General features: G+C 40.3%; 1 protein-coding gene across 1 annotated transcript; it reads left to right on the top strand.

The window, feature by feature from the left end:
• The first annotated feature begins 726 nt into the window (after nt 1–726).
• On the top strand, nt 727–6,789 carry LOC142586944 (R.appendiculatus Kunitz/BPTI-like protein). Its single transcript, XM_075697817.1, has 3 exons — nt 727–847; nt 2,133–2,171; nt 6,620–6,789. The coding sequence occupies exons 1-3, from the start codon at nt 742–744 to the stop codon at nt 6,781–6,783; spliced, it is 309 nt and encodes a 102-aa protein (XP_075553932.1). The 5' UTR covers nt 727–741; the 3' UTR covers nt 6,784–6,789.
• The last annotated feature ends 9,277 nt before the right edge of the window (nt 6,790–16,066 follow it).

The following is a 16,066-nucleotide window of genomic DNA, read 5'->3' as shown; positions in this document are numbered from 1 at the left end:
CATGAATGTATTCTGTCAGTGGTGTACTAATAAATATAATAGTATGCAACTTGTAGCCCATCGCGGCAATCGAATACAGAAGTATTTCCTGTTTGACAAAGCAGTTTTCTCTATCTGACTAAGAGTTAACATTCTTGAACATTGTCGTATAATAAGTGAAGCAGCTAAATATCGATATAATTTTTTTTATTTTTAATAGGCGTCATGGTGGATAAAAATTCTTTCTGCATTCTACGCCACCATATCTGAGTGTGCAGTTTTCGAAAGTGCAATTGAAAAGTTCGGCTCGATTTGTTTTAGATAAGCAACAATTTATTCCTTTACAGCTCAAAATTTACACAGTTGTGGAACCTTATTACAAAATCATAAAGCTTTATTGCCGAAGGAGAAATGTTCCGATTAGGAAAAATACTGTAGCCACGAACGTATACACTTGACATTATCCTGGTGCAGAACAATGACACATTTCTTCCTATTTCCCGCGTGTCTCTTCTTTGACTCTCGCCTTATTCATCCATCAAAAGTAGAGATCATTGTAATATCTAGTCAATCATTTGTATTCCGGGATGAACTGTCATACGCACGGCGTATTTTGTGCTGACGTATCAACGAATCCAAGAAAATCCGGCGTATGATTGGCTAATCCCTAATTCGAATGCTGACTGTGAGCATTTCACAGCAAATATAAACGCTCTTTTTCTGCTTCTGTGCACAGTTTGCCGAAGAAAGGCCACCAACGTAATGGCTCCAACTCAAACGTTCGCCACCATGTTGCTGTCGGTAGTTTTGCTTTTTCTTCAAGGAACATATGCCGCGAGAGATGTGGAGGCCCGAAGTGACGATTTAGGTGAGAATATAAGTATTCCTTTTGATTTCTTGCGGCGGGTGAAAAGTAAACGAGCTATATGCATCGGCATTTTAGCTTAGGCTTATTTACGCTACCATCACTTCCTCTCTAATAATGGTCGTCTGAGCATGAGTGGTAGGTAACTGCTAAATACGTCAGAAAAGCACAAAATATTTCATTGTAAAAGGGGCTGGTAAAGTTGTCCAGATAGCAATATGTTACTCGTGCTAGAAAACGCGGGCTATTTCAATAATTTCATTTTGTATTTGGTGTGGAGAATTACTTCTGTGAAAATGGTAAAAATCGTAAATGGTAACTGTATTTACTGAATGCGAGCAGAAGGCTGATAGTCCAATAGTCGTTAACACATCTCGTTTTCTGCCTTCACTTGTGGGAGTTATCGTAAGGGATGTTCTCATTTCAAATTTCTCGGGAATGCTGCCTTTCGAAACCTTCCTGAGAGCAGGATTCGTGCTTTTTTTTAAACAGTCCCATTAAATAATGCGAACTCATACGTGACGCTTTAAAAGCGTTGCGTTTTGGCCGAGTTGGGTGTACATGGTTCTTATTAAATCTTTGCACGCAAAAACACAGGACGTCGAACGATGAAGGGACGCACAACATGCTCAACGTTGGGCATGTTAAGTGTCCCTTTTTCGTTCGGCGTCCTGTCTTTGTGCGCGCAAAAGTTTAATAAGTGACGCTTTACTTTCTCGTACGTACGAAGATGCTTGATTATGTACAAAATGGTAACTCAAGTTATTTGGAAACTCTGTATATACATGTTCCTTAGTAATTTTATTTAAAAGCTCTAAGAGAGAGATCATGAAATTACAAACACTGGAACCCTACTGACATTTTTCTTTATACGCCAACTACTCGTACTCCAGTTACCTGCTAGTGCAATGGACAATATGCGTTTAGCAAGGCTTTCAGGTAGTTGGCTTACCTCATACGAAGCTTACTCAACATCGTTTTGCGCAGTTTGTTTATTTTCAACACGAACACCCACCCAGCTCAGAAAAAGTTTCTGCTTGATTTTTTAGGAGCACATGTATTGATCATTACTGGTCTTTGTTTCTCTACAGCCGCAAAGCAACTAATAAAAGGAACTTTATGACGTTTACGATGAAAGCGAACAAGGCAATTTCACCTAGTTCATAGCTATATTTGTCAATATCACAGTGACCTAAAAACTATTTGTACTATATATACTGCCAAATATATATAAGTTGGCTAAGTGTGTTGTGAAGGGGTGCATTGAATCTTGTCTTTTCTTTTGCAGTGTGTAACAAGGAAGAGGGTGAATGCAGTTATCCCCAATGTATGTATTTCTTTTCTTAATATGCATGCTCCTTTTTCCGCCGTAGCTCGAGCCTCAACTATACCTTTATTTGGCTTTCGAGGATGCAGGCGTTTATGCGTTATTCTCGGGACATATACAATGAATACTGCTTTATAATGGTCCGAACGTGTAATCACCAAAAACTTAGATTTTTACTGAGCAGAATTTCAAGCCGCAGCTGGTATTAGAATATGTGTCTAGGTAAATAGATCATAACGTTCATTATACGTATTGCTAAGCGTTTAATCCATGACATTGCGGAATATAGTTATCGCTACTCAAGTGACTCAGTAACTCAGCCTGTTTGATGAAAATTATGTGCGTAGTGACGGCTTCAAAAAGAATATTTTCGCAAGATGCGCCTTGAAACAGATTCCTTGTCCAATTTTCTGTGCAGATTACACAGAAATTTGAGCCATCGGAGGACATAGGTATAACTCGGTGTGCACTGTGGTTACACAAACTGTCTCATACTGTTCCTAACGAAGGCTTATGCAATTACATAACCGTCGCGACAGTTTCAAAAAGCACGATGTTGTGGATTTAGTTTTTCATAATCGTGAATAACGGAAATCTGGGTTAATGGCAGCAGATGCTACAAAACGCTGTTTGTGTCTCAACCAATCTGCCGTAACTGTAAGACAATATTGCGGCAAAAAAGCGGCGTTTACTTCAGTAACGCATTTGGTGTTGTCAATCCACGGCTAGTATGTCTGCACGAGTATTAAGATATTAAGGTCTAGCTAGCTCGAATTTTGTTCAAAGAGATGAGAACGCCTCTACTACGAATACCGCTTTCGTACAAAGTTCATAAATCATGCGTGCTAGGAGTTCTGCATTTCTCGTGCATATCTGAATTAGCAAATACGAACCTAATGCAGTTTTACCATAACCCACTAGCATGTATGCTACCTTAGCGCAGACATACATGTTATTTGTATGAAGTCGAAAACTTTGAGATAGTGTGGCTTGGCTTCTGGCTTACGGCATTGCAATCTCGGTTGGTACAACGGCGCTAGCGGGTTCCTAAATAAGTAGGCTCTGTTAAAATTGCTGCTACAATATTAAACAAGGAAGATGAGACATCCACAGAATCATAGCAATAGCCACAAAGGATAAGTCTGGGTTTCCTTTGTAGGAATTACAATGATTGTGCGGATGTCACATTTTCCCTTTATAATTACTTCTGTGCACCTTGTGGGTTTCCGCAGAACAATTAATTCAGTATTTTAAGGGTGTACACAGGCGAATGGTATTGTTTAGGCAAGTATTTCTAGGCCAATATCCTCTTTCGCAGGCACTGGTTGCTTTCTTCCGAAGAAACTAGCCTACTAAAAATAAATGGTGCCAAATTAATTGTGTTTACAAACTAAACTAGGCCGCTAATCGCGAGCCCTGCTGCTGTGCGACACCCGGTAGCGGTAGATAGCGCGATAGTACTGTAGTAGATTTAAGAAGAGCACGCCTTAAAACATGTTTGAGCGCAAAGGGAAAAAAAAGCAGGTAGTTGGTGGAACAATGAAATAAAGCAACCTAAACAATAGCGCAAGCAAGCGCCTATGAATAATCGAGACCCTAAAGAAGTTGGTGCTACCCGATCAAGAAGTATTGCTTACATCGAAGAGTACCAGGGAAGTGAACTAGTCGAAAAAAGGAAAAGTAAGCATGTAAAGTTTGGGTCTTGACGTTTGCTATAGAAATATAAGAACATAAATGAAGGTTCTAAAATATGTAAGGGAACCAACAGCACCAAGAGAAAAGTCGGAAAGATTTAAAACACATGAGGAAAAGTCCTTCTTCAAATGAGACGACGCGCTGCAGGACTTTAGGAACGTTATCTCTGATAATTTCACCAAAAACAAAAACTCAGTGCCATTCCACTCTCTGAAAGTGGATAACCACCGCAGCTGCGTATGTTGCCCCCCCCCCCTAATGGCTAACTCTCCATTGTCATGCGCCAACCGCAGTATGCCTATATATGGCAGGCAAGGCGCAACTAGTCGCTCCTGTATCGCTCCCTTGTATTGTTGCTAAACTCAGCACCGCACCTCGCACATTACCGCACTTAGAGGGCACACACTGATTCACCGTAGCGAAGGCGGTCGTGCTTTGGCCGACGTCTGCCAGTGCAGTAATGGTTGTGAGGTCACTCGAAAACCACTAGGGAACCCACACTGCACATGTCATAAAAAATTGGTTCCCCACAAACTTCCTCTGAAACGTAGCCGTTGCTCCGATGAAACGTTCCAAATTAGCGGGGTCGGGCATGGACGGTCCGCATTTCTTTTAGACTCGTGGTGCTGGCGGGCAGCACGCTTACGAACTGCCACCACGAGAGAGCGGAAGGAAAGCAAAGGATATAGGCAAGCAATTGGAACGCCGACAAAGAGAGGGCGGCGTAAACGTAGACCTGGCCGAGGTGGGTGAAAGTGCAGTATCCTTTCTTATCGGCCTAATGTTTTATAAGGGTAGTATTTAGACCAGACATATTAACTTTATTTTTGCAAGTTCGCCTACTGCTTAAAGCCTGCTTCACCTCCGCTTCGGGTCGTCCCGTTACTTCTTTAATACGGGATTGGACGACGTATGGGGAGAAATTCTCGATCTACGCAGCTTTTACCCACGAACACATTTTTTCATGAGAACCTAGCCCCATATAGCTTCACTGTAAAACACTTTGAGCTAGCGAGTTAAAAAGAAAACAAAGAGTGATAAATAACAACAACAAGGTTATGTCCCTCAAAAAGGCAGAAAAACCAGATAAAATCCTTAAATAGATAGTCAGACATCAGGCTGGCAAGTGCAAGGAACATTTGAATAGCGCCACAGATATCGTCAACGAAGAAAAAAAGATATTTAAATTCTTGGCATGGAAGCGGATTTCAGTTTCCGCGCTAGCAAATGTAATAAGGATAACACGAGCTCCGACAGCTGTGTTACAATAACGTCGGTGAAATGTACATTTGCAATGCAAATAATAAAATTGAAACGCTAAAGTGGATCGAGAAAAAATATAATTTTGGCAACTGCATAATAGGTTCACATCAGACACACGCTTCGACAGCAGCTTTTTAGTAACACTTAATAAACAGATTTCGATAGCTAGGAAACTCTATAAGTAAGATTTCTAGCTAGAGAATTCCATGATATATTCTAAAGTACGAGAGTACATTAAACATTTTTGGGAGTAAATCATTCACATTAGTGGACATATATAGTAGAACCTAGTAAAAGTCATGTGGCACGGAAGTAAATGTGAAGCACTGGAGTGAATGTACGAATGACTAAAATTGCGTACGTCTCCATTGTTGTTCCCGCTTTATGGTAGGAGATTGGAAATATAATTTGCAGATAATACTTTTCATGACTGATTGTTAGAATCAAGGGCTCCTTTTTTTTTGCACGTGTGACCATATCTTTCATAACATATTGCCCAATCTATGGATATTTTCAAGTCCATATGGAATATCTTAGTCTGGTGTGTCACTCTGTGAGAACCGAAATATTACCGACTGTTTTTCACGTTACTTTTTTCCTTATAAGCATGTGCTACTTGCAGTAGGTGATGGATCTTATGGCGCGTCCAGCGCCTATTGCTACGGAACCAATAGAGCGATCTACATTCAAAAGCCTTGAACTGTATGAAATAGAGGTGCTTTTTATGATTTCTGAATGAAGGAAAACACTTATTTCAAAGTCACAAACAATATTAAAATACTTGTGAAAGCTTTTCAGGAAAGGCACTACCGATACAAAATCTATTTGCCTAAAGAGATATTCATTACCAAGTCCACTTATACATAACCTGAAACATCTTGACAATGCGTCGTAACCCTTATGATTATAAAAACCTTAAAATATCACACGGGGACCTAAGCGTGTGTTAAACTTTGTTTTCATAAAATCTTATGTAGCACTTTTCTATAGTATAAATACAATAAGCGCTACAATGGGCCATGTAAAACGTATTCAGATAAAGAAGTATATAAACCTGAATTTAGATATCTACTTTAAATCTCATCAATGCAATGGTCACTGGCACGATATTTTTATTCATCCGTGAGATTTGTACTTCATTAGTGCCCTTATTAAAATAAAAAAAACACAAAACACTGGAGGCACTCTATTTGTGCCAATTAACTTGAAAAAATTGAAGTGAGGGAAATTGTACAGATTAAGGATCTTGTAAGACCTACATTATCTCAATAGTTTTGAGGGCCAAAGAACTGCCTTCTGTTTTTTCTGAATCTGAGCGATGATGGAGAGAAGGTTGCAGAATTAGAGCCCCGTTATACTGTAGAAGGAGCATAACAGAACCGACTGCTAAAAATAAAATTGTGCGCTGAAATTATGCATTTTTGTGCCTATGTTAATGAAAAACTTAGTGCATTTCTAATAAAATTAGGTGATTATTTTATTTCTTGCAGCCTGTCAGTGCAATGGCCAAACACAGCTTGGAGAACAGTGGGTCAACCGCTATTATTACGATCAACAATCAGAAACGTGCTTAGAAAATGGATACGATGGAAACTGCAATGGATTTTCAACAATAACAGAGTGCGAGCAGGAATGCGTTCATCGAAGACCCTAGCAGAGTATGGTATTGCCATTCGCTGAAAGCTACAGCGTAATAAAGCGTTCGATAGAAAATGTACAAAGTCTATGTCTAATTTTACCACGTTTACCCAAATACTTGTGTCATAACTATAGGATAACCTTATTTGCAATACGTTCTGACTGGGTGAAAAATTTCTGAAAGTACAACGAGGCTTTTGCAGAATATTTCGGAATGAGGCTGACAAGGTCTCCGAAGAGAAATAGTGCGCAGCGTCGCTGTGTTGTTCATCCATTTACAGAAAGGCATTCGTAACATCAGACAGTCCTCTTTGTGCCTTCTAGCCGTCGACTAATTACCCAGTGCGCGAGTAGAAACTTACGGATTGGGTCGACGCAGGTGTGCAAAGGCACCGATTGGCAGTGTAGGTGGTCAGGCACTGTCTAAGAGTTCAGTTGAATGGATTATTGCAATGAAATAAAAGCTATTCAAAAAAATTCTGTGCTGGGGCACAGGTTCCAGAGAAAGTATTGCTGAACGCGAGGGATGCGATTGTGTCCGTGTAAGTAGTCATGGGCAACAATCTGCGCTTACTTTGGTTCGCGGAAGGGTAGATGGGCGTTGCGATACTGGAATGCGGTGCAAAAGAACAGGTATTAACTTCTCAAAGGGTAAATCAGGATAGAGCCTTAACAAATATTGAAATATAGCGACAAACCACTGTTCGGCTTCAGTACTTTAATTTTAAACTAGAAAAAGTCGAACCCAAAGAAAACGCGGATGGCGTGATTTCGCTTTAGCCAAAAGTGTTCATTGAAATCAAAGTTTCCTGAAACCTGGCGGTGAGCAGCCACGAGCTGCACGAAATTTAAGTGTTCAGAATACCAGAACCTATCGAACATTCATTCGATCATTAATTCATTCAGTTTTTATTTTTCAGAAAAAAATACATTTCTGGTAGGGGTACCTGGACAAAAAGCTGTATTTTGACAGCTTGACTGGCACCGCGCAACCTGGAATCTTTTAGCACTTGTGACATTCTGGAGATGAAACAGATTAGTGATAAAAAACATAACCATTAATAACACATACAGGTGACATGCAGAATATCTTTCACATATGTACTAACACACGCATATGTTGTAAATACACAAAATGATCCGAAAATCGGAGAACATCCGCTCACAAATATACTAACAGGAAAAAATTTACAACGTATAAATTTCCAGCAATAATTTAGGTTCGATGTTTAGTCGTGATTGCAAATAAATCCACTTTTGCAGTCTGCAGATTATCCTGATTATCAACATTATTATAAGGCTACATGTTTCAGAAATAATATTTAAGCTGTTTCAAAGTAAAGCCTGTGGTATACTTGTACCTGTTTAAGATACTAGGTAAGTTATGTTGAAAGGTTTGTAACTTGGACCTCGTGGGGAAATGCGGTGTAAACCACAAGTCCGTGCTTCTCGTGCATTTGTTACTTGGTGCGGGTTTTAATGATGCAGTGCGTGTAAGGAAATCGCGAATGGAGCTAGCCGAAAAATAGAACAAACGCAAAATACGACAATTGTACACTTTATGAGAGGCCATAATCTTATAGGTCTGAAATGCAGCGTCAGTGTGTGATAAGTACGGAATGTTTGCAATATATCGAACAATCTTTTTTTTTTGTAATACGTGGATCTTCATCTGATTTGCCATAGTTGTTGTAATCCATACTAAACTGCAGTAGTTGATATGTGCCTGGAAAAGTGCGTGATATATTTGAATTTTGTCAGATGTCGGAAAAATTGTGCGACAACGTGCCATCAGTCCAGCTGCGTGAGATAGTTTTTTGCAGATTACGTTCACCTGTGTATACCAAGACAAACACGCCTCGAAAGTGACGTCCAGTATTTTGTGTTGGTGGACGAATTCGAGTTCCTGCCCTTCATAAAAACGGCGCGATTTATTGTCAGTGGTTTGTTTCTTGCGCGGAACAATGATTTTGCTTTCAGTTGGATTCACTTCAAGTCTATTTTGTTGGGACCAGAAAAACAACTTCTCAAGAAAGATGTTTCATTTTTCTGCCAAAGTGCCTCCAGCTGGACCAGAAAATAAAACAGTGCTATTGTCAGCGTAAATAACGAAATTACGTGAAGCGCATATGTCGGGAATGTCATTTACGAATGTGTTAAATAAGAACTGCCCTAAAATGCTGCCTTGCGGTACACCAGTCTTAATTGCGAGATAAGAAGACCGGTTTTGACATATTGATACTGCCTGACTTCTGTTCGTCAAATAGGTTTTAAAAAGTTCAAGAGCGTTACCACGTATCCCGCATAGTGAAAGCTTCTGTAATAAAAGGTCGCGGCTTACACAATCGAAAGATTTTGTGCAATCAATGAAAAGACCTAGAGTATGGCGGTTTTAATCTATATTGTGTAGTGTACGTTCTCTTATTGTTAATAATGCGCTCTCATTTTATCTGCATTTTCTAAATCCATATAAATCATCTCGCAATATTTTTGAATTTCAAGAAAATTTGTTACTCTTGTTAATATAATTTTTTCCAGTCCTTTTGAAAAAATGGAAATAACACTTATTTGTCTGTAGTTAGTGACTTTGTCGCTATCTCCGCCTTTTTACAGTACAGCTACTTTGCTCTTCTTCATTTCGCTAGGGAACGTTCCGCTTTCCAAGACTAAGTTAAATATGTGAACAAGTACGGGAAGAAGAAAGTGCAGTACATATTTTACAGGATTTACTGGAAGTTAATCTGCATCTTACGTTTTGCTGTTTTTGAAGTTCATAATTGTTTTGTGTACTTCTGGCTCATTTGTTGGTTTAAGGAATACACTTTCGACAGAACGGCTAGCTAAGCTCACTTTACTTATGGAAGCATTCTGTGCAGCGGCATTATTGATGAAGTAATGGTTGAAATATTCCGCCATCGCTTGGCCACTCAGCACTGTGTTGTTACACGGGCTTTGGTTTAGTGGTAGATTTCGAGCAGCCCGACCCAATACATAATTTATTATTTTCCAAGCGCTTTCAATATGTTTTCAAACTATTCCATAAAAAATGTGCTCATAATATGCTTTTTTGGATTGATGAAGTTCTGCGTTCCCTTTGTTACACGCTTTCTTAAAAGTCTTTAGCGCATCCAACGTTCGCGTACGCAGGAAAGAGTTATAAAGGTTATTTTTGCTTTTTATCATTGAGGCATGTAATCAAGTGACCCGCAGCTTTCTTGTCTTTTTAGATGGCCTAAACGATTTAAAAGGAAAATGTTTAGCGTACAAGTTGACAAACATATTGATAAACTCAGAGTAGCCGTCGCCTGCGTTTTTTTTTTTTCGTGAAGACCGACGACCAGTAGTGTGTAGCTATATCACATTGGAAGGACTCGAGAGCGCTATCTGATATCTATTGAACAGGAAAACTTCATTGAGCTGCGTATTTGTGATTTTCTTGTAGCTGGTATAACATGAAAACAGGACAATGGTCACTAATTACCGATGCGATAGTACGAGCTTGAGGGACGATTGTTTCTTAATGTGTAATGATTAGGTCTAGCGCTGTTAATGTAGTTGATGTAGTGAATAGCTTGATGAGAATGTTGAACAAAAGCTTGGTTTTCTCCAGCTACTTGGCATTTGCCTGTCTTCAAATTTTGGTCATGATAGGTAGCTCATCCTGTATAACCGGTTCACGAAAAGCAGCAGAGGCGAATTGCCGTATGGACGATTTGGTGTATGCTGCCGGGACATAGTGTTATACGAGCACCTCCTGTACAACAGCATCAACCATACAGTTCGCGTCGCGAAGCAATGACGAAGACATTTATAGAGGTGCAGTCACGCTGGGATTTCTTAGCCTGCTCCACAATATCTACGTAGCCTTCACATGTGCTTTGCGGTTTGGCTAAGCTACTCGTGTGCTCTGACAGAACGCCCTCAAACACAGCTGCTCAGTCTCACCCTATATTTTCCGTGCTGGCGTTTTCAGAACTTTAATTTGTGGTTCAAAGCTTACACCCTTACCAATGTAGCCTACAATCTACTCCTTTGTTTCCACAAAACGTACACAATATTTGAGATAACTTGGTGGTGTGCCCAAATGAGGCAATTTACAGCAAAATATGCCATTAGCTATTATAGGTAGACAATCTCGAGAGTGGCATGACAGGCCGTCTGCCTACAGAAAACCTACTTAGTTAACGTGATGTTGATTTCAGAAAATACGAATTAAAATCCCCGAATTTCGAAAGATGCTGCAATTACGCGACGTCCTCTGGATTGTTCAACCACGGTGATATATCTTTTCAAACAATTCTAGGCAGTAAGTAAACACGGAAGCATAAAAGATTGGCTTGTTTACTTGTCAAGCGAAGAACGTTGAAGACAGACCCGAATGACTTATCTGAAGGCCAAGGTCGAAATAGTTCATAAATAGTTCTAGAATACAAGAAACTAATGCTGGTTATTTCTTGAGCGTAATGAATTACGGACTATTTAGAATTATAGAAAACAAAATATGTTCTGTGGGACAGAACATGTGTCAACCCTCGGCCAGATGCTTATGAATGACGTGAGAGCTGCTGACCCATCACCACACGACTAATATATTAGCGCGCTTATTGGGCCACGATCTCACTTAAACTTCACGCTGTTACCTCGTGTGGTCGCCTCATTCGTAAGCAACAAGTAATTTGATCGCACCTGTAGAAGACAGCCAATCGACTCTCTCACCGTCACCCACAGGGGTGCGCTGCAGACAGCGTCCAAAAAAAAAGACGACGGCTCGGCACTAAAAGTATTCGCACCTCCCAGCACACCGCTATAGGTAGAGACCACAACGAAGTGACAGCAAGCAGGCGGCCATGCGAGCAAGTAAACCTGTGAGAATGAATTGGTTGCTGGAGGTAAATTTTTGTAGTTTGATTGAGTTATGCGTAGCGCGATTTACGCAGCTGCAGCTCCCGAATCTAAAACAACAAGAAGGTAATCGCAACGCTGAACCGTCACGGCTCAAGAACCATCACACCCTAAGTAAACGGGAATTACGTCACGAGTGCCAATTTCTCCCTTGGGGCTTAGTAGGCCAAACTCCGAGAAGAAAAAAACAAAGAAAAAATGAAGCCTGCTTCCATGGCCATGGTTTTGTTGATGCGCGAGGGCGAAACGCCATCCCGCCTGTTGTCTGTTTTGCACTCGACGACGACGACTTCCTATGCAGGCGCCAATGCAAAGCAACACCGCTTGCATTTATTTTTTACGATTGTTATCATCTTTCACATTTTGATTTGAACACCTTTCGGCTTCTAATTTTTTTTCCTAATCACAACATATGCGTAACGCATGTCCGAGAAACCTTATCATCTTTTGTTCAAGACGCGTTAGCCAGAATGCCATGCCACGCGGCTATATTGTTTCGGCAAAACATACCTAGACTGGAAAAAGTGGTTTATTCACTTTCTTTATTAGCAGCGTAACGCACAGCAAGGTATTCAATACACAATACAATAATGTAGAGCTGAGTATCTCATTGGCTAGCTCAAATCAGCGCAGTCTGTACTACGATCATACATACGGAAGACAGCTTCCTATAGTTTGTCATAGAAAATTGCTACAGAGGCCACCTTTGCATTCAGTGCACAACGCTACTCTACCTAAGAAATTTTTGTCGAAACAGCTATTTGTTAATATTAAGAAGAATATCAAGAGCAGCATATGCCCATTTTTCGCATACCTGTAACAAAAGTTTTCTTTGCTATTCCATACAACGGGTATGCTTGCTAGGCGAAACAACATGCTATACCTAGTCAATTTTCTGCATAGCCCTCCGTGTGCTAATGTGCCGATAAATATCCAGCAAACCATATAAAATATGTCTAGTCTGTGACACACAACATGTAAGACTACTAGAGCGTCATTCAGATCTTTGTCATTGCGAACAGCGTATCAATACAATATTCCTCGCAAGCATATTGCAAGTTTTCCCTAAAATTTCTTATGCAGTTCGTTTGTTCTGTCGTCATCTAGGCATAACTGGTACAGTTCCAAGACTAACAAATGGAGGTTTTTTTTTGTTTTGTTGAGAAACAGTAAATGCAGGAGCATCATTGGTCGATTGGTGGTTGATCGTCAGATAGCTTGGGCAATGACAGAGTGATGCAGAAAGGTAATATTTAATACATAGCTTCGCGACATAGAGAAATATTTTGAAAAATAAACGCAAGTCAGTTGCATTCAGTGCGTTAGAGCAAGCTGAGCGGAAGAATTAAATTGTGTATTGTTTCAAGACCTTCTAATACGCTCAATGTACATTATGCACTTTCTTTAACAGACCATATAGGCTCAGTTTTTTAGAGCTACATTGCCTGGAAGCCATTCATCATGGGAATTTCAGTGTCGACACAATAAGGTGGAGAAAACATTTCAACTTTTGTAGAACACTCTTTTCTGGCACAGCATGCTTTTCTTACTTAATAAGATTATTCGTGAACTTGTTGAAACAAGACACCCTTCCCACTTTTGCCATATTATTGAAACCACTAAAGACAATAGCGCTGAGCAACATTAGCACTTGCGCAACTTACCTGAAATAAGCTCAACAAGATTCTGGCATCACAAGGTCAATGTATGGCCGCTATGTAAGAATCTTTGAAGAGGAGGGTGCAAGTGTGTGAGCAATCACTGTCTGCACAAAGAATACGTTGAAATATGCTTATGCAAATCTTGAAATACACCGAAATATTTTCTAAACATAGGCTAGTCAGGGGCCGCTCTAACAACTATCTGAATTACAAAATAGAATAAAATTGTAAGAAGATGCTTCTTGATGTTGAAGCTATTGGAGCGTTCTTTTTGCAGCGGGTTTTGACTCACGCTGTTGTTTGAGATCTAGATTGATGTCATTTATGTGCAGCAAAAGCCAGGCATAAGGGCACCACTGCATCAGGTCTATGCGACACTTATCAGACCAAAATAGGTCATATAGTAGACTGCTGTTTATTTTATCTTTCAGTATATTGAACCCACCGCACATCTGCGCGTCCACACCAAGATGCTCCTGAAGACACTTCTCAATGTCCTTCCCTTCAATTTAAGATATTGGAGCATCACCTGGCACGGCAAACGTTTGTAAAACCCTGGACTCACCCAATAGATCAACTTCTTTAGAGCTTCCTTCGCGGCATTGTTCCAGTAGCTCTTTAACTTCGCTGACTTCCTATACCTTTGTGTGTCGTCTCTCAGTCGTTTGATGACGCCTGCGGTCTCTGGTGAGTATATTTAAGGCTTCTCGCCTCGCTTCGGCAGTGTAGGTCCTGTAAAGACAGAAACAGACAGAAACTATCTATCGTTCGTTGCGACCGCGATGGCCGGGGAGGGGGCGTTGCCATAGCTATTAAAGAAGGCTTATCATTTAAGAAAGACGAAGGAATACCCAAACACGAGAGTGTGTGGTGCAGTATTACTATCAATGGAATGTCAGTGTTCGTTGGCGGCATATACCGACGATCAATTGCGCCAACTGACTATCTTGCTGAATTGCACGACTTTCTGTGCCGTAAAATTAACGAGCGTACTAAGCTAATCTTAGTCGGAGACTTCAACTTAACTGGGATTGACTGGGGAACTCTGACAATTGGTGGAAACGAGCACAATAGTTGTGAAATGCTTCTGAATATTATGTTTACTTTTTCTTTAACCCAGCTTGTTAGGGAGCCAACGCGTATACAAGGGCAAGCAAGCTCCATTCTTGATCTTGCTTTCGTTTCCAAGACGCTAAACCCTGATATCAGTATCGAAAATGGAATCTCGGACCATAAAATGCTTTTACTTACTTTTGAAAACTTCAGTTTCAGTCCCAACCAAATCCCCAGCATATCTCGTATATCTGTCAAGGATTACAGCAGGGCAGACGATGTCAGTGTTATTGATTACATTGAAATAACGCTAGATAGTCTTTTACAGTCGGGATTTGAAAACGTGAATGACTTATGGTTAAAGCTGAAACGAATAGTAGCGTACTGTGAAGAAAAATCTATCCCATCAATAAAAAAACGAGTAAACAGGAAGACACCTTGGATTAAACGCAGTATTATCCACCTCAAAAAAAGTTACAAAGAATGCGTAAAAAGAAAACCAATGTCGATGCTATAAATGAACTTTCGCAACTGCTCAGAGCAGAAATTTCTTCAGCAAGAAGCAATTTCTTCACAAATACGCTGACCAATTTTATGACACAGGAGCCAGAAAGTTCTGGCGTTACCTGGCAAAACCGGGGGCGTCTATCGACCAAATGGAAATAGACGGAGCCATTACGGGTAACGCAAATTGTATCGCGAACGCCTTTAATCCCTATTTCCAGTCTGTGTTCACCCGTGCTTCTACCTCAGAGTTCAATCAAGCGGAATACTCCCGCATGCCTGACCTTGTCATAACAGAATGCGGCATTCTTAACTTACTGCTACAGCTTGATGAAAGAGAAATCGCCTGGGCCCGACGGATTACCCAATGCTTTTCTAAAGCGATACGCGCAACATCTGTCTCCCCTTCTTCAAAAAATTTTCTCCATATCCATGGCAACAGCATTCGTGCCCGCCGACTGTCTTTGTGCGAAAGTGGTCCCGGTGTTCAAAAAAAATGGGAATAGGCTCTTGGTGAGCATGTACAGGCCTATATCACTAACTAGCTCTTGCTGCAAATAAATGGAGCATGTAATTAACAAAGCAGTCATAGCTTACTTAGAAAGCAACAAGCTTTTATATGTAAACCAGCACGGCTTTAGGAAGGGACTATCAACAGTTACGCAATTACTTGAAATTACACACGACTTCGCGGCTGCTATTAACTCTGGTTTGCAAGTGAATGCAGTGTTCGTTGACTTTGCAAAGGCTTTTGATTCTGTCCCACATTGTAAATTAATTGAGAAGCTTAAAATGATTGGTATTAATTCAAACATAGTTTCCTGGATTGCAGCTTACCTCTCAGGCCGTACTCAATACGTCGAAATAAAAAGGCCAAATCCATTAGCCTAGACGTTTGCTCTGGTGTTCCACAGGGATCAGTATTAGGACCTACACTTTTTTTTAATATATATAAATGACATTTTCTCCTGTGTCACTTCAGATGTTGTACTGAGATTATTTCCAGACGACTGCGTTGTATACACTACGGTTCGTTCACAAGATGACGAAAATAATCTGCACTTAACACTGACTAACATTGATTCTTGGCGTAAAACTTGGGATATGAAAATAAATGTAAGCAAAACGTCATCTGTCACCATAACAAGGAAAAAAACTCCCATCTATTTTACTTACCTT

The sequence above is a fragment of the Dermacentor variabilis genome, chromosome 7 (assembly GCF_050947875.1).
Source record: "Dermacentor variabilis isolate Ectoservices chromosome 7, ASM5094787v1, whole genome shotgun sequence".
NCBI classification, from domain to species: Eukaryota; Metazoa; Arthropoda; class Arachnida; order Ixodida; family Ixodidae; genus Dermacentor; species Dermacentor variabilis.
This window is presented reverse-complemented; position numbering and strand designations above follow the sequence as displayed.

Excerpts from the sequence above, each read along its gene's own strand:
- LOC142586944 (XM_075697817.1), top strand. The coding sequence starts at position 742 with ATGGCTCCAACTCAAACGTTCGCCACCATGTTGCTGTCGGTAGTTTTG. Across the intron at positions 848-2,132 it reads GGCCCGAAGTGACGATTTAG|TGTGTAACAAGGAAGAGGGT; the intron begins GTGAGAATATAA and ends TTTCTTTTGCAG. Across the intron at positions 2,172-6,619 it reads TGAATGCAGTTATCCCCAAT|CCTGTCAGTGCAATGGCCAA; the intron begins GTATGTATTTCT and ends TATTTCTTGCAG.